Genomic DNA, 23,823 nt, shown 5'->3' with positions numbered 1-23,823 from the left:
ACTAGACATAATATATTTGCACATGAAAAAAATTGCATTTTCGAGAAGTTAAATAGGTAAAAATTAAAAGTTTAGATGTGTAATAGAAATAAATATAGTTCATGGGCGTTATAGGTGAAAATACTATAGTTAAAAGGTCAAATTATGCATTTTTAGTTATTCTTCACGTGCTTCAAAACGTTTGAACAACGTGTTTCGTCACGCTGGACGAAAAGGGGTCAACTGACAAGAAAGTGAAAATGAGGGGTTAAATCGGTAAAAACAAAAGTTCATATGTGTGTGAGAAAACAAAATATAGTTAAGAGTATAATGGAATAAAACGACATAATTTAAAAATTAAAAAATGTATTGAGCCAAAATTTTATGATAGCCTTTTTTTTTAAAGTTTTATTTATCAAATTCAATAATTGTATTTATTAACTGAATATGATTTTTTTCAATTTTTTTAAATATTAATCTACATAGGCGGTATCACATGTAGTCTGGGGCAGGCTCCAGCTCAAATTGTCACCGTAAAAATTTTAAAATATTATTTTATTAAAGATTAAAATTACAATAAAATTAAAATAGAAATAGATTGGACTTTTAAAAAGTTAAAAAAAAAATCTGAAAAAAATGTGAAAATTGACAAAATTATTGGATGAAATTTAGCCCAATTGGAAAGAAAAATCACAATCCTACCGTGGTATATAGCCACCAGCAGGTCTACTACATCTCTGCCATGTTTTTTTTTTTAAGCCCATCCGGTTTCCAAGGTTTCGCCCTGGCTAATCCGGATCCGACCCGTGTCGTGCACCTGGCATGGTGGGTGAATCTTCCAGTGGGAATTTTCTGCATTCATAAGGACTCGAACCCGAGACCTTGCTTAAGCGATACCAAACCGCTTACCACTTGGACCAACTCCCATTGGTTCTACACCATATTTTTTAATTCGCAAGTTACTGTTTTAATGAATAATTTATTTTATTTTATACATTCACAAATTGTAAAAATAAAAGCAGTTAATTAGGGTGGACATTATTGATAAAAATGGAAACTATATTTTATAAAAAATTTCTTTGTTTTTTGAATAATTATATTCATAATTAAATTTGAGAAATCTATCAAACTATTTCTATTAGGGAAATAAAAAGATAAATGTAAATAATAAAAATAATATGTAAATTTAATAATAAAAATTATAATTAAATTTATAACAATTACATACATTTTAATATTCCGCTGCATCGCGCGGATAATCTGCTAGTTTTAACTAATTCTGTTGTATAGTTAATACGCTCAATAATTTCATACAATAGAATTAGTGAAATTATATCTTTTGTTATTTTTCAATTTTTTTAAAGAAAAGATAAGATTTAATCACGCTAGTATAGTGAAGTTTTATGAACATATTTCAATTATGAGACGACCCCTTTAAACCCATCACATTAATACTAATCTACACTAGCCCTATCTAGACTCGAAATTGTAATTTTAAAAATACATTTAGAGAGCCTTAATTAACCACTTAAACTAAATTTCACTAGTAACTTTCTATTATATTTGTATGTTGATTTTGACGAAACACAAAAAGATTAAGAATTCCTCAAATTTTAATGAGCTTGAAGAGTTTAATAAAAATAAGATAGGAGTAGTATAGATTAAAAATGTGTAGATCAAACTAAAGTAAGATTGTTTAAGTTACTCAATGTGGTAAAATTAAAAGGCTCAAACCCTACCAATCTTCCACAAAATATTTAGGAAAAGCAATGGTATATTCTTTAGAATAAATTTAAAAAAAAAGAAAAAAGTCTATTCCCTCTCCCAAATCTTATCAAAGCTACCTTATGAAAAACACCAAAAACCAATAAAAACTCCCAAACTTTCTATCTTCTCGCTCACTTCACTTCATGTAAGTCCAAAAATAAACCACAAAATCACTCCCACCAAACACTAAAATCACTCCTACCAAATTTCCCACCTCTAATAATCATTTCATAAAATGGCTTCCTTATCCCTCCTCTCCCCTTCCTCCACCACCGCCGCCTCCTCCACCTCCTCCCTCTCCTCCCTCCACCACAATGCCACCACCTTCCCCCTCAACCCCCGCTCCCTCAACCTCCGCACCCGACCCACAAAAACCTTCTCCATCAAATCCCAATCCGCCCCCGTCCTCACCCAAGACGACCTCAAGAAACTCGCCGCCGACAAAGCCGTCGAATACGTAAAATCCGGCATGATTCTCGGCCTCGGAACCGGCTCCACCGCCGCCTTCGTCGTCGCCAAAATCGGCGAGCTTCTAAAATCCGGCGAACTAAAAAACATCATCGGAATCCCCACTTCAAAACGCACCGAAGAACAAGCATTATCACTCGGTATCCCACTTTCAATCCTCGACGACCACCCACAGCTCGACCTCGCCATCGACGGCGCCGATGAAGTCGACCCAGATCTCAATCTAGTAAAAGGCCGCGGCGGCGCTCTTTTGCGAGAAAAAATGGTGGAAGCCGCCAGTGATAAATTCGTGGTCGTCGCCGACGAGACGAAATTAGTCGACGGTCTCGGCGGTAGTAAGCTTGCAATGCCGGTTGAAGTGGTTCAATTTTGCTGGAAGTATAATTTAATTAGGTTAAAAGAATTGTTTAAAGATGAAGGGGTTGATGCTAAGTTAAGATTAAATGATGATGGGAAACCTTATGTGACTGATAATTACAATTACATTGTTGATTTGTATTTTGAAAATCCGATTAAGGATAGTTATGGCGCGGGTAAAGAAATTTCGAGCTTTGAAGGCGTTGTTGAACACGGGTTGTTTTTGGATATGGCGACGGCTGTTATTATTGCTGGCAAAACTGGGATTGATATTAAGACCAAGTGAGGATTGGTGAGTGTTTTTTAAAATTTTGTTTTTTGTTCATTATTTATGTGATTTGTTGTTGTTGTTGTTGTTGTTTATTATAATGTTGTTGTTGATTACGAGCTCTTAAGAGCGCGCGGAACGTTATGAGGCTCTGCTTGATTTGACATATAGGAATTGAAATGTGAAATAAATGGAAAATGAACCTTGCGTTCTCATGCGATTTATATTGAGTAATTTGTTTTTGATTACCTTTTAGGTGTAATTCATATGCTTAAAGTAATTTACTTGCGAATGATTTTAGCAGCTTACCAGGTTATTATTTTAAATATTTTGAAGTGAGAAATAAGAATTTGAATTGCAGTGATGTCTGGAATAAATATCTTTACGCTAGAAATTTTGGTTATCGGGGTTCCTTGGTGACTATTGAGCTTCTAATAACAAATTTAACCGTAACTAGTTTAACAAATTTAACTCAGTGAGGTTAAACAGACTTGTTTTCTTAAGCACCATATGACTTTCAGTACTAATGACTCCTTTTTTCGGGTATTGAATTATCAGTTTATGCAGTAATAGAAGATGTTTACCATAATTCAGATAGAAGGTTTGAGAAAGATGGTTCAGGGCGCATTGCGCACTACTGTACAAATTGTTATACTCATTACTGGCAAACAACGGGTTTAAGTAAATGAGGGCTTCAGATATTTTAGGGAAAACATTTTAGGAGAAAAGTGGGGAAATTTCCGAGTGCTCTTGGTGATAATACTTAGAACAGTATTCAGGTGGTTGATTTTCTGCATTGTTATTTGGCTTGAGTTATACTTATATGTAAGCAAATGTTTAAGTAATAGTTGGCGGTTTAAGTTTAGCTTAAATAGCACGGATACTTAATGCAATTAGCGTTTCCTGTTTCAGAAACATGTCGAAAACGTGGCATTTCGGACACATAACTTCATTTTTAACATAGGAAACCTTAAAATGTTTCGTCGTGTCCATCCCCAAGTGTGTGTGCCACCTAGGTTTAGCAGACAATTATTTTAACACTTATGTTGATCGGACCAGTTGCAAATTTGTTTGTTTGCATTGAGTCGACATTTATGAGAACTGTACATATTTATCCTTGGGAGGGATGTGTTGTTTGAATGCAGAAGTGATTATTGCAAGTTTTAATCAGACAGTGAGTGGTTATGGACAGAAATGTCAACTTAAAGTTGCATAGAAGCCAAAATAATATTTTTATTACTATAATAGATTATAAACATAATCGGAAGCGTTTCTGTAAAAGGAATAAGAGACGAAATATAGATTTCGACAAGTTCCGGTGATATATAGACTTAAAGTGTAGATTTTTTTATCTTCATGCGACTTTTGAGGCTTATACTCTGGGTGGTTATTCATTCCGTCTTTTATCATTTTCAGACTTATTCTTCGTTGACTTCTGCGTACGTGATTGAGAAGTCATTCTCTTGGGGAAGAAAATGCATGGAAAGTTACTTTATGCAAGTCTCAATTGTCTAAAATATTACTTCTAGTTGAGATAAATTATGCGATAGCAGTTGATCTTATCCTCCTTCTTTGGGCTATTGTCAAATGTTTGAATGTTTCAAATTCAATCTTCACTAGGGTGAAAACGGGCAAAGTCAAGCCTGCTGAGCTCGAGCTCGAGCTTAAGTGCGTTATTCAAGCTCGAGCTCAAGGGTGTTATACAAGCTCGAGCTTGAGTTCAAGTGTGCCGTACAAGGTATAACAAGCTCAAGCTCAAGTGTGTTGTACTAGCTTGAGCTTGAGTTCAAGTGTGTCGTACAAGGTATAACAAGCTTGAGCTCAAGTCTCTTATACAAGTTCGAGTTTAATTGGGCTTAAATTTTAGCTATTCGATCTTGAGTTTGAGTTCGACTCGAGTTCAATAAAGAATTAAAAGATTATCATATACATGTACATTCAATTTTTTTCCATTATAAAATGTGATATTCAACCAATTAATTTGATATACATCTAATTTTAGAGGTATTTGTAATTAATATAATAAGAAATAAATTATTATTATTATTTTAAGTATGTTAGAGGCTCGTTTAGGCTCGTCAGGCTCACAAATCTCTTTAACTAATATTTGAGCTTAGCTTGAGCTCGAGCTTAAATTTTCCAAGTATGTATCAAGTAACTCACGAGTAGTTCAACTTTTTATACTCTTAATTCTTGCTAAGAAGCATCAATATTTTGCATATCGAGAAGCTATCTTAACCATGTTATCTTTCCAGGACCTTAATTAACTTATAAAAGCGTTGAGAACAAAATAATTCACAAATCAACTATATGTTCTATCATTTATTCAATACAAACTGAATTTATACATAAAAATCGATAGAATAATCGAATCAATGATACATCAAAGTAAAATTTATTTTAATATGTATAGAGAAATATAATATGGTAAAACTGTAGGCAGTAAATCAGTAATCCTCTGTAATATTCTAATTTCTGAGAACCATAAGGATAGGCATGAGCAATATCATCATCCATTGATATTTTCCTGGCAGAATTGAGCTCCCTGCATTTACAAACACATACGAAACAGCTTCAGTATCTGAAATTCTGACTTTTTGGTGCCATTAACAAAATTTAAGCACTGAAAACTCATTTCACAAGGTCTTAAAGTCAACTAGAAACAGTTGTTCTTGAATTAATGGAAAATTTATGTTACTGGTGCCCGAATTTTTATGAATCTACTGTTTTAGTGCTTGAACTAAAATTGTTTATGAATAAGATGGATTAATTAAGTAATCAAATCTTACCTGGATTGCCAGGAGTTCCTGGTGATGACTCTGAATTTGAAACTTTAATCCCAAGGCTGGCACAATCAGATCCAATAGCACCTAAAATGAACAACAAAACCAAATAATTTCTTATTTCCAGATTGTTAACTTTGAAATTAATTAAATTAAATCTCAATTAGAAGTTAAATAGATCTTACATTCATTGTAGCAAGGGAAGAAAGAAACATTAAGAAGGTTGGAGTATCCTTGGTCACATGTACAGAAATGGTTGTAAGTTGTATTCTTTGAGCATGTTCCTTGTCCACAGAACATCCAATAGCAAGCTATAATTATATGCAAATTCAAATTAGTAACATAAACTAGAAAAAATCAATATTAAAGATAAATTACAGATTAATTATGATTATAAGAGTAAAGTTATTGTTTTGGTAATTACGATCATAGAATGATGAGTTCAAAGGAATTGTTTTCTGTGGAGCTGGTGGTGGAGCTGGCTGACAACCGTTGTACTTGAGAGTACCTGCATGAATATAAGATTAAAATCTTTTATAAAAAGAAAGATCGAGCCTTCACGCACGAAAACGTCGGAAACTCTATGTTTATAACATGTTCTTATAAAAAAAACGCGGTTTTCACCGATTTTCATTTTGGTTTTTGTTGTTTCAGCGTTTTCGTATCCGTGCTACATGACACGACTAAAAAGATGAAGAAATCGTCTTACATTTTGGGATGACGCAAGGGAGGAATTCAAGATCATCGTCAACGTCCTCGTTGGAACTTCGACCCCAACCGGGATCACATTCGCAGGAATACCCTAGTGGTTTCAAGATGTTACCTTCACATTTTCCTTTTCCACAGTTCACTTCATTACATATTGCAGCTACAAATGATCACCAAAACACAAATTTATTAGAATATTTTCAGTAAAATCAATATTAATTATCTTTAACTTTACAAATCATGACATAAAGAAAATAATTACTTTCAAGAGGAGTAAAAGGACCATCCCCTAAAGCAAACACAGGAAGCAACACAAGAAATAAAGCTGATAACCTGAAGCAATTAGCCATTAATTATCTTCTTAAAAGAGAAAAAAGTTTATGAAATTATGATATTTGCAAGTGAAAGTCAATGATTAATTGTTTTTGAAGTTTGTTGTGTATGGAATATGTGTATATTTTGTGTATATATATAAGTTCACAAGAGCTTACCAAACACATTGATATAATTTTAAACAACTGTTTGAAATTTTCTTTAAACCAATGACTAAGTTACAAGAAGAAAGCTTAATTAATTTAATTTCTTTTTAGAAGCTTCCTTTGAGGAAGTAACATGTTTTTTTCTTCTGCTGATTAATTTTTTAATTGTGTTTAAAACTTAATGCAGTTTGAACAAATCACATAGCTATCTTAATGTTAATTATTGTTTAATGACAGTATTAACCTTGAATTTGCACTCTTTAAACGGCAACGTTTGTATGGCCTGTGTTTGATCTAAGGGTAAAATGGGTAATTAAGATGACATAGAAGTCAAATACAATTCCAGTCTATATCTGCTACCATTCAAGCACTTAATCAAAATCAATCTATTAATTATGTTTCCTGTATATTATATATTATATGTATGTATATATATATATATATATATATATATATATATATATATATATAACTGATTGTGATTTTTTGTAAAGTTGAGAAAGCAAAATTATTATTACAAGTTAAATTCAAGATCGAAGAAAAAAATATTGAAAAGAAATGTCAAACTAATTAATCTGTATTATTTTAAGTTCTGTAATTGAAAAGGTAAATAAAAGGATGAATAAAATACTGGAGTCATGAATGGTCATTTTCTTAACCTTAAGAAATCATAAATTTTCAAACTCAATACCTTTAATTATATGTACTAAATTGAAAACTTCTTCAAGACATAAAACAAACTTGGTCTACAAGTGTATTGTGTTCCAAATAACACCAGTTTACCAATGTCTTCTCTCTAAAAATTCAATTAAAATCTTAACATCAATACCAAGCATGTATGAATCTTAACGAATGCTCAAAAGAAAAAGAAAAATGAATGGGAATACCCTTTATAAGTCCAATGTGAAGCACAAAGTACCACCAACAATCCAGGTAGCTCGAAAACAGAAAACGGAAACGACAATTACTGTATTTTCAAAAAATTGAATATAAAGACTTCTCAACATCAATTACAGTATATTTTTCCAGTTTTTAAGTTTAATCAATAAATATAATCATAGTATATTATAACTAATACAAGTTTATAAATTAAATAATTTAATTAGTGTATGTTATAGAATATATGAAAAAACCAATCAATAGATTTAATATTTTTTTTAATGAATACAATAGATTTAATTTTAAATGTATTAAATTGACAAATTTATTTTAAAACATCTATTTTTTAATTGTATAAATCCGCGCATCGTGACGACTGACGAGATGATGAGTGATGACCAATTAATATTATACCCTGCAGTTCGTTAATTTCCCCATTTGTAATTTCCAATCAGAGTTCTAAAATCTTACAATTAGGTGCCAAATGGGTACATAAAATTCAAAGAAAAAGATATAAAAGGATGGGATAAAAGTGATAAACTCAATTTAGATTACAAAGTCAAAATATCACCAAAAAATGGGAATAACAAAGAAAGTGTAGCCACTAAAAATAATATTCCTTCCTTCGGTCTCAAAATAATTATCAACTTTTTTAACCCAACCCTTGTTTTTCAAGTTTCTAATCCTTAACTTAAACTTTTTTGAATTGAAGTATCGGCAAGTTACCTATTTCTAATAAATTACAACATTTTTAAAATTGTTTTTTTATATCATTCTAATCTAAAATCCATTGTTTATTATTATTATTGTTATTTTAAAAAATAAATTGATCATAGTATTTAATAATGGCATAATAGAATAAATTAAATAAAATAGTCAATTTTACAAATATTTATTGTCAACTTTCGGAATAAATCTATTTAAGGAAAGAACTTGTATCGGTATCTCGACAATAAAATTTAAAATATTAATCATATTTTTTAAATTGTATGAAAATAGTGAAACAAAATTATTTTGAGGCGGAAAGAGCACATCATAGTATAAATTAGTGATTGAAGGAGTCAAACAGAAACGCACATAATAAATTGCAACTAGTTTTACAAACAATATATTTTAGTACTATATAAAAAGAAATTCTTCTTTTGCTTGACATTGTCAACCCTTGATGTATGAGGAGTTGTTCTTCCACTACACCTTTGTTATATATCCATGTTTTTTATTTTAAATAAATATGGTCCTTAAATTTATGACTCAAAATTAAATAATTTATTTTAAATTATTTCAATCAATTAAAGACAATACTTTTCATATCTAAATCAATTAAGAACAAGATTATTTAATATGAACAAGTTAAAAATCAAATTAAACTAATTTTGTCTTTAATTGACCGATATAAAAAGAGTATTGTCTTTAATTGATTAAAATAAATGAAAATGCATCATTTGACCACGGGTTACAAATTTAGAAACCAATTTGACTATTTGCTCTTTTAATTTTTGACGAAAAGTTTTTTTTTTCTTTTTTCTTACATGGCGATAAATTTTTTATGGAACCATTTATATTATTTACGAAAATTATGATTTAAATAAAATAAATCATTTCATAAAATAAAAATTCATAAATTTTACCAATGAGCTATAACTTAAATAGTATATGCGCTGGGCAATAAACTGCTAGGTCATGGATTCAAATCTTCTGCTAAACGCTTCCCTTTTCCAATTATCGAAAATAAAATCACCCTTCTCTGTAATTCTTTTTTTCTTTTAAATTATAAAATTTCAACTCTTCTATAGACAGTCTAAATCTATCATTTTTAACTTATAAATAATAAAATTTTATTATTCTAGAATCATTCTAATATATCTATTAGTCTTATATTCAATCCAATCAGTAAAATCTTCAAATCTATAAATTTTAAAAATCTTCAATTTAAACGCTGTCTTCTATATCTTCTTGCCAATGAAAAACCATTCATATATTTCTTTTCTTATGGAATGGTGAGAACTGAATTTGTCGAGTCGCCTTGGTTGTTCGGTTTGGTTTCATAGGTCGTATCCATGCACAAATATTCAGTTTAGAATGCGCACAGCATAAAATCTTCTACAATTATATATTGTCTCATCTCATCTATTTGTTTCTACCAATCTTCAATCCAACCAAGTATCACCACTCTATAAGAAATAGCATCAGGCACATGATTAACCAGTTCCACCAGTTTGTCTATAGAATTGATTTACCAGTAATTTTTACTAGTTCAAAAGTATTTTTTTTCCCAACTATTCCCTCAAACCAGAGCCTTTGTACTACATAGGCGCTGGTTCAAAATACTGACGGAATTAAGAATCAACGGTTACACAGAAAAGAAGGCAACATGATGCCAGTATCAAATGACAAATTTTTACATGAACCTCGCGAACCTAGTTCACCAGGTAACATTGGAAATCAGCAATCAACCAACAATGGGACCTTGAAAACCAGAATGACTCGCACTTTTTAACATAGAAGCTGCAGCAGTCTTCTAAGTTAGAATCATCACATAAGCATTCTCAAAATTTATCACATAACTTGTTACCTATGTAGTACGGAAACAAAAATGCCAGAACTAAAAAAGCCAAAACGAAACAAAAAATGACAACAATATTTTTTATAAAAATATAGAGTTTCAAAGTTTTAAAAGCATTTAACAAATATGAAGTACCGAAAGATAGGAATCGACAAGTTTTAGTGCAGCATAACTTGTTATCAATTTTTCTTTTGAACTTTAAGTAACTTAGTACAAATTAATATAAGCTAACCAGCAATAAATCAAATTCACAACGAATTAACAGTAAAAACAACTACAGAATCACCACGACAATCCATAGCTATATTCATCACGTATACACTCAAGGTTCATAACATACGACTGTGAAAAAATTAAACCAATTTGCCACAAACTTGACTGCAGAACTGACCATCAAATCCCTAATACAACTCCTGTATATAATCTAAAAAGCTCTTCAGATCAAAAATAAAAAACAAATTTCCATCAAACATAACACAATCAACGAAGGCTAAGTCGACAGATTAGATTATAAGAACAACCATAACAAATACTAGTATCCATTACAAGCACCATTCTGATCATATCAAAACCCATTAAAATCAAATAACCTAAGTATCCCATTCTCCTGTCTCAAAATCAAAACTTTATCAAATGGGAACATATCTTTTAAGAACCTGTTTACTAGCAACAGCAGCCGCCGCCGCAATTCCACCAACAGCACCCGCGATAGCAGCGGACCGAGGACCTCTAGCAGCCCGATAAACAGCGCCCGTACCGAGACCAGCAAGAGCAGGATTAATCAAATCATCAGTATCTCTATAATGAATCAAAACACTTTCAATCCCAGCAAACATCAACCCTAAAACCCCTAAATTATTCCCAAATTTCCGACCCATGTGCCCACCCGAATTCAAAACCCTATTAACCCGCAACTTCGTGGTATCACCAGGCTCAGCAGATTTAATCCCATCTATAGTACCCTTACCTGCCCCGATGATCGCGCCCGATAAATACCCGGTTCCGGTGTAGTATTGAAGATTCTCGCTCCAGCTGCGGCGTTGACGGGCGGCTTCTTCGTGAAAAAGAAACTCCGGCGATGTGGGCAGCTTATAAAGATTTTGGGCAGGTACGTTATAGAGATCTTGATATGGGTGGTATGCCACCACCTTTTTATCCTTTGAAACGTCCATGATTTTCTTTCTAGGGTTTTTGATGATCGGTGATGAGAAATAAAGGTGTGATCTTTAATGAAATTGGGGTTTAGGAATTAGGGTTTGTTTGATTTTTGGTTTGGTGGGTGCAAAGTGAAAAACAGAGGTTTGTAGGGAGGATGAGTTTTGGTTTTGGAGGTTAGGGTTTAACGGCAAAGAAATAAGGAATTAAGGGTTTTATAAGTTTTGACTTTTTCCATCAATATGCTTAGAGGTTAAGATTTTTATTATGACTATTAAATCACTATTATTTTTTTATAAATTTTAGTTTAAATAAAAAATGATATTAACATAAAATACTTACATATTTATTAAATAGTAATTAATAATAAAAATTAGTTAATTGGATAGGTAATTTATTACAAAATTATGAGAATCTTGAAGCTCATAGAAACTCATAAAAATACAATTCATACAACTATTTAATAATAATAAATATTATAATAGATAATTTAAAAAAAAACATATTTATGTAAATGAAAAATTCATGAGGATTGTTATGTCGGGTTTTTAATTATATAGATGTATAAATATAACTATGCATTATTTTAATTAAGATCATTGGTAGTAGTTTTTATTAAAATAATTTAAAGTTAAAAGATTATGAAAATTACAAATACTTTTTTATGAGATCAAAAATAAATAAAAACAGACAAACAATAGACATATATATTATAATTAAATACAGATACAATCCGTACAATACATAAAAAATATGATAAAATAAGGTTAAGGTTAATGTTAATGTGTTCATAATAGATCAATTAGTTTGCAATAATGTCACGGATTGATATGCGAACTAGTTTAATCTGTTCATGATACAGATTAAAACACGTCGTATTGTGTCATGTCGTGTTAATACATTCAACACGTAATCAATTATATCACATGCCAAATATGGTGTGTGGGTGTTATCTATATTCAACTCATTAAATTAAATGAATTAAACACATCAATGCTATTTTATCTATTTATAATAAAAAGGTTAAACATATCGTATTAATACGATTTATAATAAATCTATTAAATTAAATGAGCTATGAAAATTTTTTATACACAATTTGAAAAAAATTATAATGTCGATAGATTTGACGCGAAATAAATACGATTCATCAGACTATTTTGATGTTTATATAGAATATCTATATTTGTCATTATTATTGTATCATTCACTTGATAAGTTTGTTTTGACAAGGTTAAAGCTCATCATTTCAATTTTCAAGCTACATTTAGTAATAAGCCCCTAGGAAATTTTTTTATTTCCTTTTTGTAAGAAAAGCCCCCAGGAAATTTTGTTGCTCATAATCAGTTCTTCTTCACCCTCACATAAAATTACGGGTTTTTTTTCAAAAATAACTCTTTTTTTAACTTTTTTTTAAATACGCTTATTAATAGATTATTAGTAGGTTAACGATAACTCATGGTAGATTAGCGGTGAAAGTGTATTTTTGTAAAAGTTTCGAAAAAAGAGGTACATGGCAATAATTTTCCTAAGGCCATCTCTAACCCACTCTAAATTTGAAACACTATATTTTAGAGATAGAGTAAATTTTTCTCCAACCACAAACTCTATCTCTAACTCTAAATTAGTTTTTCTCCAACCACAAACTCTATATCTAACTCTAAAACAATATTTTAAAACTACACTATTTTATTATTTTAACAACTTAACTCAAATTGATTTTTTTTACATATTCATCCTAGAATTAAATACATATAATTTTTATCAATAGTAAACCATATAGTTTTATTATTATTATTATTAGTAGTAGTAGTAGTAGTAATATTGTTTATTTTTATTTTTATTATTGTTATTTTTATAATTGTTTGTATTATTAATTAAAATATTTTTTTGTTGATTTTATATATTATTAATTTATAGTATATGCGGTTTTTTTATTATTTAATTAATTATTTAATTAATTATTTAATTTTATTAAAAGTTGTAATAAAATATTATAATAAAAATATAAATTATAATATTTAAATATACTATTTTATCAAATGACATAATTGTATAAATTAAAACTAATAGACTAAACAAATAATTTATAAAAATGAAAAAGTACAAACTAGTACTTATTGAGTTTTGAATAGTGAAACTCTACATATAGAGTGTACTATTCAAAACTCTAAAAAAAAGTTGGTTTTTAGAGTTGGGTTGGAGTTGCCCAGCTCTAAATGGTAAGACCCAATTCTATTTTAGAGTTGGGTTGGAGATGCTATAATATTGTAGTCGGTTCCCTATTTGGGCTTGATTTAAAGAGTTGCCCGCTAATCTAGTGAGAGCCGCCTTATAAGTTTATAGTAAAAGCCCAATAAAAATACTAATTCACTGTATAGTCTTAAACATGCCCAACCCAATATATCGAAAATTTTCTTTGGCCTAATAGTATTGTAATAATGAAAATACCCTTTCTTCTCTCGGAGTAGATCCTAGCCGTCTAGAATTGTTTTCTTTATTTTTTCTTAAGTAGCTGTCAATAGTTTGGTTTTACTTAGCCATCCCTTTACATATGTTATCTTAATTTTATAAATATAATAAATAGCTAATTATTTATTATTATTTTTTGATGAATTAAAATTTATCAACGAAGCGCAATTCAATTATTAAGAAGCGAAGAAATTGAAGATTATCAACAACAAAATAAAATTGTTTATGAGTTATATTAGGTTTATTTATTTTTTATTGTTTTTTTAAAATGTTTTATTTTGTTCTTTCTCTGTGAAAGGTTTATTATTTTTTATCTGTAAAAAGTTTGATGTCTTTTTTTTATGAAGGGGTTATCAAGTGGTGATTGAATCGGAAAATGATGTGTGTTTGCGGGTGATGGGTGAAGTTTGATCGAAAATTGATTAAAGACTGCTCTTAATTAGCAAAACAATTAATAATTTATTTTTTATTTTCATAAGTAAAATCTGCGAATCAAACAACATGTTTTCTGTTCCATGTTAGGTTATCAGATTTAGTTGTCGAATTATTTCAAATTTTTTACAAATGCAACTGTTTCATATTCGATTTAATGAGATTTGATAAATAAAAAAATAGCTTATCTTTTCTTATTCTTTCTCATAATAGTTAAACTTGTTAGCTACTCATTCTCATCATTCTCATATGGATTAAATATAAATAAAATGATGAACTATAATGAACTTAATAATTTTTATTAATTTAAAATACAATTTTTTAACATTTTTTATCATTTGAATAAATGAAATACTTGTTTGAATACCAAAATCCATCTTATTATGTCATTATATTTTAAATTTTAGCATTCTATATCAGCATCAATTTATTTAAATTACGATAACAAAAATCTTTGTATTTAAAATATAAAATATCAAATTTATTATTAAAATTGTAAAATATATTAATTTTGACTGAAGCCTCTAAATATTCATTTTATTATTACCATTAAAAAAGAGCGCTTAAGAAAGGAATTAAACTCACGATCTTAATTAACTAAATGTTTTTTTAGTTCATAATTTGTTTTTATTAAATATAGGTCTACTTTATGTTAGTTGTAATTAGCTGGAATTAACGGGAATTAATTTTAAATATTAAATATATCTAAACCAGATAGTTACGGCTAGGGCTGGCAATTTTCTACACGACCCGTTAACACGACACGACATGAAATTAAACGGGTTCGGGTTGAGCTTATATAAGTTTGGGTCATAAACAGGTTAACCCTTTTGAGACACGGTTAACTAGCGGGTTAAACATGTTAAACCCACCTAACCCGTTTAAGACATGTTAAGACACGTTTAAATCCATTTATTGATTATAATAATTAATTAAATTATTATATGTGACCAAATATACTCATATAATGCATATCATTTATTAATTGTTATTGGTTGTACTGAGATTTATGATTATTTTGGAATTTTGTTGTTTAATTATACTCATTTAATTAAAAAGTATGTTAAATGGGTCATTAATAAACGTATTAAACAGACTAAACATGTGATAAGTTATGACCTATTTTAATAAATGGATTAAACAGTTCAACACGTGTTAACCCGTTTAATAAACGGGTCGAGTTCGGATTTGAAATTTTTACACGATTAGTTAAACGGGTCGGATTCGGATTGAGAAAAATTATCTATTTTTAAATGGGTACACAATACATTTATCACACGGTGACTCAAATTGCTAACCCTAGTTACGTACGGCTGAAGAGAGTTAGAGGGTGAATCTCCAATCTCATGCATGAGTAAGACATAGCTACCGGGCAAAGCCTTCAAATATAGTACTAATATCATTTGAACTATATAACCATTCATTTTCATATTAGACATGTCTAAAAGATGAACTATAGTTATTCATTTTCGTATATGTCTATAAGATACTATCAATTATTATAGTGGTCATGATGTTTTTTTTAATATAAGCCTCCATCTTTACCTCAAAGTTCAAATGGAAGAACAGTCACTTCTCTCTCAAAATGCATATAAAATTAATTGAAGATGTACAAATGAAAACTGTAACTCATGCTTGTGAAAACAAAACAAAAAATTAATCATATTCTCTCTCTAAAACCCCATTTTATCTCTCTAAAAAAAAATAAACATAATCTCGAAATATCTCACAGCCCTTCCTTAAATAAAATAGGTCCCACGGTCTGCATGTTTTCACGTGTCCTGCCATCTCCATTGCCGTTAATTACACCATCAGCTACTGCATTGGATTCTCAAAATGACCCATGAATTACCCATACTTCCCCATTCTCACCTATAGTCTGTGATTCTTACCTTCTTTTTATTTGCATTTCTTCAAATGGGACGCTGACTTCACTCTCTCTCTAAAGCGAGTGTCTCTATTTGCTTTTGTCTTTGCCCTATCTTTTCCCTTCCATGATAGGACAAATTCCATAAATTAATGGTAGAGAGAGACAGAGAAATAGGGTTGGTACTCTACTTATATTTTAGGAAAACTTATATATATAATCAATACTTATATCTCATTTGTTATGCTATATTACTAAACAAAAATAATTTTATTACAAATCTATTTTTTAGATACATTAAAACGATAGTAAAGTTAATAAGTTTTGATCAACATTAGAATAAAATTGAAAATGAGTCATAAAATTGGAATTTTTAAAATATTAGGCCTTTATAAAATTAATAAATTAAATAATCAATTTTTAAAAAATATGTATACCTATTTACGTTTCATGCCATAAAAATAGTAAAATTCTACGTTTGAAGTTAATTCTAACCAAATTTTTTAAAATCACTCTATCTAATTCATTTTAAAAATTTGCGTGTTAATTATAGCCAATTTAAAAAAAAAATCAGATTTTTATTTACGTAACCTCTAATCGAAGGGTTTAAATTTAAAACAAAATCTGGTCATTTTAAAAATCGACTAAAATCATCATACAAATATCTGAAACATGCTTAGTGAGGTGTTTTTGAAAAATTTGGCTATATATATTAATCTGAAAAGCAATAGTTTAATATTTTTAAAACATTAGGTCTAACTTTTATCAGGTAGGTTCATTATATTTTTAATATCTTCAAATTATATTCGTGTTTAATTTAGAGTTAATATGGTTGGATGTTACATATACTAAATAGAACAGAATTTATGTCCATAAACATATAAATATAATACTGTATCAGCTATAAACAAACTGTAAAAATATTTAAGAAAGTGGAGTAGTATATAAGAGAAACCAAATGTAGATAAATTCATTTTTGCTTTATTTTATATGCCACTCTTTTACAGTACTAGTGCAAAGTAATAAAGAGATAGAACGTAGAAAATTAAAGAGTGAAGCAAAAAAGATGTTTGAAGGAGTAGCAGACCAATTTCATCAATTCATAGCAGCTTCAAGAACTTCTTCTTCTTCTCCACTTCCTCTTCCTCTCAGTTTCCCACCTTTTCATGGCTCCAATTCTAATAGTACCGCCTTTTCTAGCTTCGATCATCATCCTTATACTACTGCTGCTACCACTAATTTCTTGCACCCATTGCACCAAAGTTCAGAACCAACTACCAAGAATCTTGCACTGAAACAAGAAAATTTGGTTCTTGAAACAAATCAGAGATCAATTCAAGAACCGGCCGTCGATCCGTGGTCTAATGAAGAAATTCTTGCTCTGCTGAGAATCAGATCTAGCATGGAGAATTGGTTCCCTGAATTCACTTGGGAACATGTATCAAGGTACAAATTTAGTCATATGAATTTTCTATATATATATTACATAATTGAATATTGTTTAGTTTATAATGATTCAGCCTTTTATTGCATATTTAATGAGTAAATAGAGAAAAATAAATGCTAATGATAAGTAATTGGTAAATTTGGTGTTTTTATATATTTATGGTGGCTACAGAAAGCTTGCAGAGCTTGGATTTAAAAGAAGTGGTGAGAAATGTAAAGAGAAATTTGAAGAAGAAAGCAGATTCTTCAGCAACATTAATTACTCCAAGAATATTAATTTCAGGGTTTTTGGTGATGAACTTGAAGATCTTTATACTACTACTAATAATAATAATAACAATCAAATTCCTCATCAAGATCAAGAAGAAAAAGCCAAGATTAATGAAGAAGATTCAAGAATTGATTACCCAACTGAAGAAGACAACAATGAGAAAGAAATCAAGAAATCCAAGAAAAGAAAAAGACAAAAAAAGTTTGAGATGTTCAAAGGGTTTTGTGAAGATATTATAAGGAAAATAATGACAAAACAAGAGGAAATGCATAATAAGCTTATTGAAGATATGGTCAAGAGAGATGAAGAAAAAATAGCAAAAGAAGAAGCTTGGAAGAAGCAAGAAATGGATAGAATTAACAAAGAATTTGAAATTAGGGTTCAAGAACAAGTTCTTGCGGTTGACAGACAAAAAACAATTATCAATTTCTTGAAAAATTTCTCATCATCATCATCTTCTTCAAGTAGTGGTACTGCTTCTTCATCTGATCATCAACAAATTCTTGAACAAGCAACACATGATCATCTTCTTAAGGTAGTAGTAACACAAAACCCTAATCTAAAACCACCACTTCAAGAAAATCAAGAACCTCAAAACCCTAATTCAACTCCATTATTCCCACTATCCAATACCCAAAACCCTAAAATTCTCAATACTCAAATCACCCCATTGATGGATATAGTTCATAAAAAGTCACCAATAAAATCTCATGACAAGGATGATCTTGGGAAAAGATGGCCAAAAGATGAGGTTTTAGCATTGATTAACCTAAGATCCAGTTTGTGTAATGAAGATAAGGATCAAACAACATTAAAGGGGCCATTATGGGAAAGAATTTCACAAGGAATGGTGGAATTAGGTTATAAAAGAAGTGCAAAGAGATGCAAAGAGAAATGGGAAAACATTAATAAGTACTTCAGAAAAACTAAGGATATTAACAAGAAAAGATCTGTTGATTCTAGGACATGTCCTTATTTTCAGCAGTTAACTTCTTTGTATAATCAAGGAGCACTTCCACCACCCTCCTCCGACTTGGGTCCGGAAAGACGGTCGCCGGAAAATCATTCAGAAGGTGAGAAAAATCCGACTCGAGCAACCGGATACGAATTTGAATTCTAAATTTTGCAAATTTTATTATTAATTCGATTTTATGATGATAATAATAGACTAGAATAAGAGACTTATATTTTGTTTGTTTCGACCAATTTAGTAAATTCGACATTAGATATGCATCGTAGCATATTATATACGCATCTCTTCCACATGATGACATTGTTTTTATTCACGTATTATTTATATAACATTGTTTTTATTCACATAATATTATATTTACATGTCCTGAACTTGTATTTTAGTGAGCACCGACAACGTATATAATTTAAATGTGTGATGAGATCGATCTTGAGGTGCAATGATAATAGTTATATATAATTGCTATTTCTGCATCTAATTTTTTTGGTTTCTATTTAAGTTTTGTGCTTTCCGAATTGGGGAAAAACATACTTATAACCTTAGAATATGGTTGCCAAATTGAATGGAACAAGATGAAAAGAATATTGGGAATCTTTTCAGGAAAAAGATAGTGGACAATTTGTAACATTGCATGTCTATTAGTAAAAAGCTTTTAGTTTCGACACTTTTTAGACCTAATAAATAAATTAAAATCTAAAGAGGAAATCGAATTTGATCGAAATTTTAAATTTGAAAATATTTTTCTATCAATTTAAAATATTCACAGTAAATTTAATCGATTCTAAAAATTACTAAATTGCATGTGAGTCTCTATGTTTGTTTTATCGGCTTTGCATCTTTCCGATTCCCAAATTTTGAGTCCATGGACAGTTGTTGCATGCAGTACAAAAATTAATTTTTAAAGTAATTCAGTAAAATTATAAAAGTAAATTGAAAAAAAATAGAAGATAGTTATTTAATTTTTTTATAATTTATCGTTAAAATATTAAAATCATATGTTAATTTAAATAATTAAAAAAATTAATTAAAAAAAATTAAAGAATTTTAATTTGATCGAAGTTTTCAAAATTTAAAGTTTTGGTTAGACTTATAAAAATAAAAATAAATCAATTTTTAAAATTATTAATACCTTTTTTATCCGAAACCGTTAGATAAATATCGGCGAATGTCTTACTGAACTCTCTTATTTATATCTTTTTTTGTCATCGTTAATAGCAATATCAATTTCTCCAATAATGTTTGTTTGAGTTGTCTTTTTTTCTTTCTAATTATAAAAAAATAATTTAAATAACTTTGCAAATTGTATAAAAAATAATTTAAATAACTGTAAATGTATATTTAACTTCTACTTTTGAATATTAAATATCTTACATTTCATTTGGTATTGATACATTTCAAATTGGACCCCCATAAAATGAAACTTTATAGTATAGACAATAATTGAGTATAAATATACACATTAAAACTCTGAGCAGAGTCAGTGTAGAAAGAAAGCTACATTACAAAAGATCACAACGACAACACAAAAACATGACATAATTTGTCTGTTGGATTGTGGCTCCCACGCCACATGACCACATTTGCTTCATATCATATAAGTTTGGTTTAGTTTATATTATTAATGTTTTGATACAAATTAATCAGAGTATAATCCTAAATTAAACTACTGTTTAATCAGATATTGCATGTTTTATTGCTGTACTAAAGTACTGCCTTATGTCAACAACACATGTGATGACTGTCTTCACTCTTCAGTACAATGTATATAAATTGTTAATCTGTCATTAAAATTCAAGATTAATTTCAAATCAAAATCCAAATGTTTATACATTGTGTTGACTTTTTTTCCCTTTTGCCTCTATGATTGATTCAATTATTATATAATATATGAGATTTTACTTTCTATTTCGGTAAAGGCAAAACAATTATATCTTATAAAAGTATAATTTTTATTCATAATTATGTCAAAAGTAAAATTTAATGATTAAAGTAAATTTAATATTATTAAGTTATTTGAGATTATAAAAAAAGCCATTTGAATTAGTTGACTAATAATTAGATGATTGAAAAAAAATAAAAAGTTAATCAAAATAAAAAAAATTACCGTTTAATTATTAAAATATAAAAAAATATAAATGTGAATTATGTTATATGTCAAATGTGTTAAGAGTATACAAAATAGCATGTGTTGTTTTGTTTACTTGATACAGTTTAGACTGTTGTTTTTGGAGTGTCCATTTAGTTTAAAGTGAATTAATTCAAAATAATTTTTAAAAAAAACTAAATAGAATTGATGTCATAGAAATTTCAATTTTTAAACCTAGCTGAATTATTTTATTTTATTTTTAATTTGATTTAATTTATATTAAATTAATAAAAAATTATTATCACTAAAATTAAATTAAATACTATATAATTTATCAGTTATACTTTAGTTTTGCATATCCTAGTTTAGTAGTGTTGATTCTTCATGGGCTAAGGTTACCCAAAGATGCAAGTGTTAGAATTAACGCAGATCCAGCCCACTCCAACTTTACTTTGTCATTTGTTTGTTTCCAGACACAGAAACCATGTGTTAACCAGACATGCATTGGGCTTAGGCTCCATTTCAAAAGCCCAGTCAGCTCCAACACTTAATAGCCTTATAAAACAAGTACATGTATTGAGTATTAACCATACGTCCATACATTAATGATGCCCCTGAGTACAAAATGTTGTGCATATATAATCAGATTAGTAGGTAGACGATTTCAGCTTTGTTGACACCAAACAACTTAATGAAAAATTAAGTGATGATTAGTTCGTCGAAGTCACATAATTAAATAAGTACTAGTACTTTATTTAATTGTATTGTTTATTAACATTTTTGTTTTGTTTGGCATAGTCAAGTACATTTGAAACGCGCACATGTTTGCTTTATGAGTAACAATAATCTCATATACTTAGATTTAGTTGATTCAGTTTTGAAATGGCCGATTTTGTACAATCAATCACAATTTTAAGTTCAATTAGTTGTCATGCCCTTATGCAATTGCCAAGATTACCCCATTTATATCTACTATTTTCTTAATTAGCAAAAAACGGCATAGACTTTTTTGGTACGATGACATTCAAGTGCGAAGCTACTATTCTGATTAATTCAAATCTTATCAGATAAGACTCATTAGAATGATCTATCTCGTCCATAATATTTTTAAAATCGTTCTATATTAAGGACACCATTTTAAGATCTTTGACAAAAATAGAAGGAGCTTTGTTGCTCCATTTTAATCTCGTTGATTAAAATGTACGGATGACTGAATGTGTATAAGAGTTACATTACATAACTTTTAAAATTTCTCACTAAAGTTGATTTTTACTATTGGTAAATAGAGAGAATTCAATATTCGATTTTTTAATGTTGTTATAAATAATAAAGGTATAGCTAACTTTTTTAAAATTAATTAATCATTTGATAGGATATAAGAATTGTGATGATTAAAATATACTATAAAGTATAATTATTGGTAATATAGTTTGTTAAGTAAATATTGAAATATAAACTAAAATGAACTTAATCTTTTCATCCCCGCACATCGAACAAAACATTTATAAACTCATTACCAAATTAGTTGAGAGGATCTGTACAATTTCATTTTTTTCATCAGCTAAAAGCCAAGAAGGACTCGACAGCTTGACCTGTGTTTTTGCAAATGGGTCACCCATATATGTTTGTGGTTGTGGGTAGCACCAACCCTTCTCCATCCTTAGTAGATTTCCATATCTTTTATCTAATTCTATAAATTGTTATATACATGGGGGTATGCATTTGATTTAAATTAAACCAGACTAAATCAAAATTTTATTTTTTATATCAAATTGAAATATTAAAAAAATCAAATCAAACTGAACTAAATTAGTTGGTTCGGTTTAACTTATATTAAAACTTAATTGAACAATTGATATGTTTAAAATTTGAGCTGAAAAATTAGTTTTATTTGATCATACATCTGGTTTGTTGTTTGTACGATGATTAAAAATCGAATTGGGCATGTTGGTTGAATCAGTTGAACCTGAAACATGTCGGCTATCTGGTCTAACTTATACTAAAAGTAAAAGAATTGAAAATTGATCCAACTGAATTGCGCCGAATTCAATTGATTGATCTGGTTGTATTGACATTTGAACCGACGATTGAATCGATGTTTGACCCAGTTCAGCCGGTTTGATTTTTTAAACCATCAGTTTGTTTGCACGCCCCTGTAGGCCACTCTTACATGACTCATATAGTTGCTACCCCACACCTCAAAGGAAATAAAATTATGAAAAGCATTGTATAATTTCCTATTACAGCTTTTCTTAGGACACTCAATTAGTTGGACTTATTTCAATTACAACCATCCACATCTTAATACATGCTTCCCAATACACAAAAGGGTATTTGCTCTTTTTCATATTTAATTAAAAAGATTTAGTTGAATTAATTTATATGTATATATTTATTTATTCCAAAATGAGTTGTAAAAATATATTCTATATATGCTCCATTCTTTTATTAAGAAATTGCCTCTAAATGCTACTCCAAAATGAGTTTGATTAAAATAACCATCTTCAATGTAAGCTAAATATATTCTGTCGTTCTTAATTATTTATTTGTTGTCTAACAATAAAATTAGCTAAAAGTCAAAGGATGATGTAAAACACTCAATTAATAAGCTCACATAAAAGTTAGATTTTGATTACACTTCACGGGTGATGCATCACTTCTTTAAGTTAGTTCAATCTTTTTCTCTTTTATTGATGAGGATGTCACACCCTCTTGATGTAGCTACTCATGTCCATCAAATACTTTCAATAGCTATATAATTTACTAATATCGCATAATATATTTTTTCCGTTCATAATATTTATAGTATTTGACAAATAATAAAAATTATTATCTACTATTTTTCAAACACTTTTACTAAGTTATTATTG

At 29.2% G+C, this 23,823-nt stretch overlaps 4 protein-coding genes across 6 annotated transcripts; 2 read left to right on the top strand and 2 right to left on the bottom strand.

The window, feature by feature from the left end:
• Nucleotides 1-1,823: 1,823 nt before the first annotated feature.
• LOC126674031 (probable ribose-5-phosphate isomerase 3, chloroplastic) lies at nt 1,824-6,295 on the top strand. Of its 3 annotated transcripts, none has more exons than XM_056105126.1 (2): nt 1,824-2,863; nt 6,277-6,295. In XM_056105126.1, exon 1 carries the CDS (start codon nt 1,982-1,984, stop codon nt 2,855-2,857), a length of 876 nt encoding a protein of 291 aa, XP_055961101.1. In that variant the 5' UTR covers nt 1,824-1,981; the 3' UTR covers nt 2,858-2,863; nt 6,277-6,295. The 3 variants fall into 3 exon arrangements, with proteins under 3 accessions (XP_055961101.1, XP_050224351.1, XP_050224350.1); XM_050368394.2 differs by lacking the exon at nt 6,277-6,295 and adding an exon at nt 3,398-3,711; XM_050368393.1 differs by lacking the exon at nt 6,277-6,295 and adding an exon at nt 4,256-4,401 and having other exon boundaries at nt 1,825-2,863.
• On the bottom strand, nt 5,134-6,779 carry LOC126671313 (uncharacterized). Its single transcript, XM_050365077.1, has 6 exons — nt 6,593-6,779; nt 6,332-6,490; nt 6,047-6,130; nt 5,808-5,933; nt 5,629-5,709; nt 5,134-5,384 (listed from the first exon to the last, which is right to left on the bottom strand). Exons 1-6 carry the CDS (start codon nt 6,678-6,680, stop codon nt 5,308-5,310), a joined length of 615 nt encoding a protein of 204 aa, XP_050221034.1. The 5' UTR covers nt 6,681-6,779; the 3' UTR covers nt 5,134-5,307.
• A 3,754-nt stretch (nt 6,780-10,533) lies between these two features.
• Nucleotides 10,534-11,629, bottom strand: LOC126671225 (mitochondrial import inner membrane translocase subunit TIM23-2). Its single transcript, XM_050364964.2, has one exon. The coding sequence runs from the start codon at nt 11,421-11,423 to the stop codon at nt 10,881-10,883; it is 543 nt and encodes a 180-aa protein (XP_050220921.1). The 5' UTR covers nt 11,424-11,629; the 3' UTR covers nt 10,534-10,880.
• A 5,509-nt stretch (nt 11,630-17,138) lies between these two features.
• Nucleotides 17,139-19,159, top strand: LOC126674591 (trihelix transcription factor GTL2-like). The gene is made up of 2 exons (XM_050369065.2): nt 17,139-17,623; nt 17,796-19,159. Exons 1-2 carry the CDS (start codon nt 17,244-17,246, stop codon nt 19,012-19,014), a joined length of 1,599 nt encoding a protein of 532 aa, XP_050225022.1. The 5' UTR covers nt 17,139-17,243; the 3' UTR covers nt 19,015-19,159.
• Nucleotides 19,160-23,823: the final 4,664 nt, after the last annotated feature.

This window comes from Mercurialis annua, linkage group LG3 (assembly GCF_937616625.2).
Source record: "Mercurialis annua linkage group LG3, ddMerAnnu1.2, whole genome shotgun sequence".
Classification (NCBI taxonomy): domain Eukaryota; kingdom Viridiplantae; phylum Streptophyta; class Magnoliopsida; order Malpighiales; family Euphorbiaceae; genus Mercurialis; species Mercurialis annua.
Note: the sequence above shows the minus strand (reverse complement) of the source record. Positions and strands in the feature narration are given on the sequence as shown.

Excerpts from the sequence above, each read along its gene's own strand:
- LOC126674031 (XM_056105126.1), top strand. The coding sequence starts at position 1,982 with ATGGCTTCCTTATCCCTCCTCTCCCCTTCCTCCACCACCGCCGCCTCC.
- LOC126671313 (XM_050365077.1), bottom strand. The coding sequence starts at position 6,680 with ATGGCTAATTGCTTCAGGTTATCAGCTTTATTTCTTGTGTTGCTTCCT. Across the intron at positions 6,491-6,592 it reads TCCTTTTACTCCTCTTGAAA|CTGCAATATGTAATGAAGTG; the intron begins GTAATTATTTTC and ends GATCATTTGTAG. Across the intron at positions 5,934-6,046 it reads GAACTCATCATTCTATGATC|CTTGCTATTGGATGTTCTGT; the intron begins GTAATTACCAAA and ends ATATAATTATAG.
- LOC126671225 (XM_050364964.2), bottom strand. The coding sequence starts at position 11,423 with ATGGACGTTTCAAAGGATAAAAAGGTGGTGGCATACCACCCATATCAA.
- LOC126674591 (XM_050369065.2), top strand. The coding sequence starts at position 17,244 with ATGTTTGAAGGAGTAGCAGACCAATTTCATCAATTCATAGCAGCTTCA. Across the intron at positions 17,624-17,795 it reads ACTTGGGAACATGTATCAAG|AAAGCTTGCAGAGCTTGGAT; the intron begins GTACAAATTTAG and ends TGGTGGCTACAG.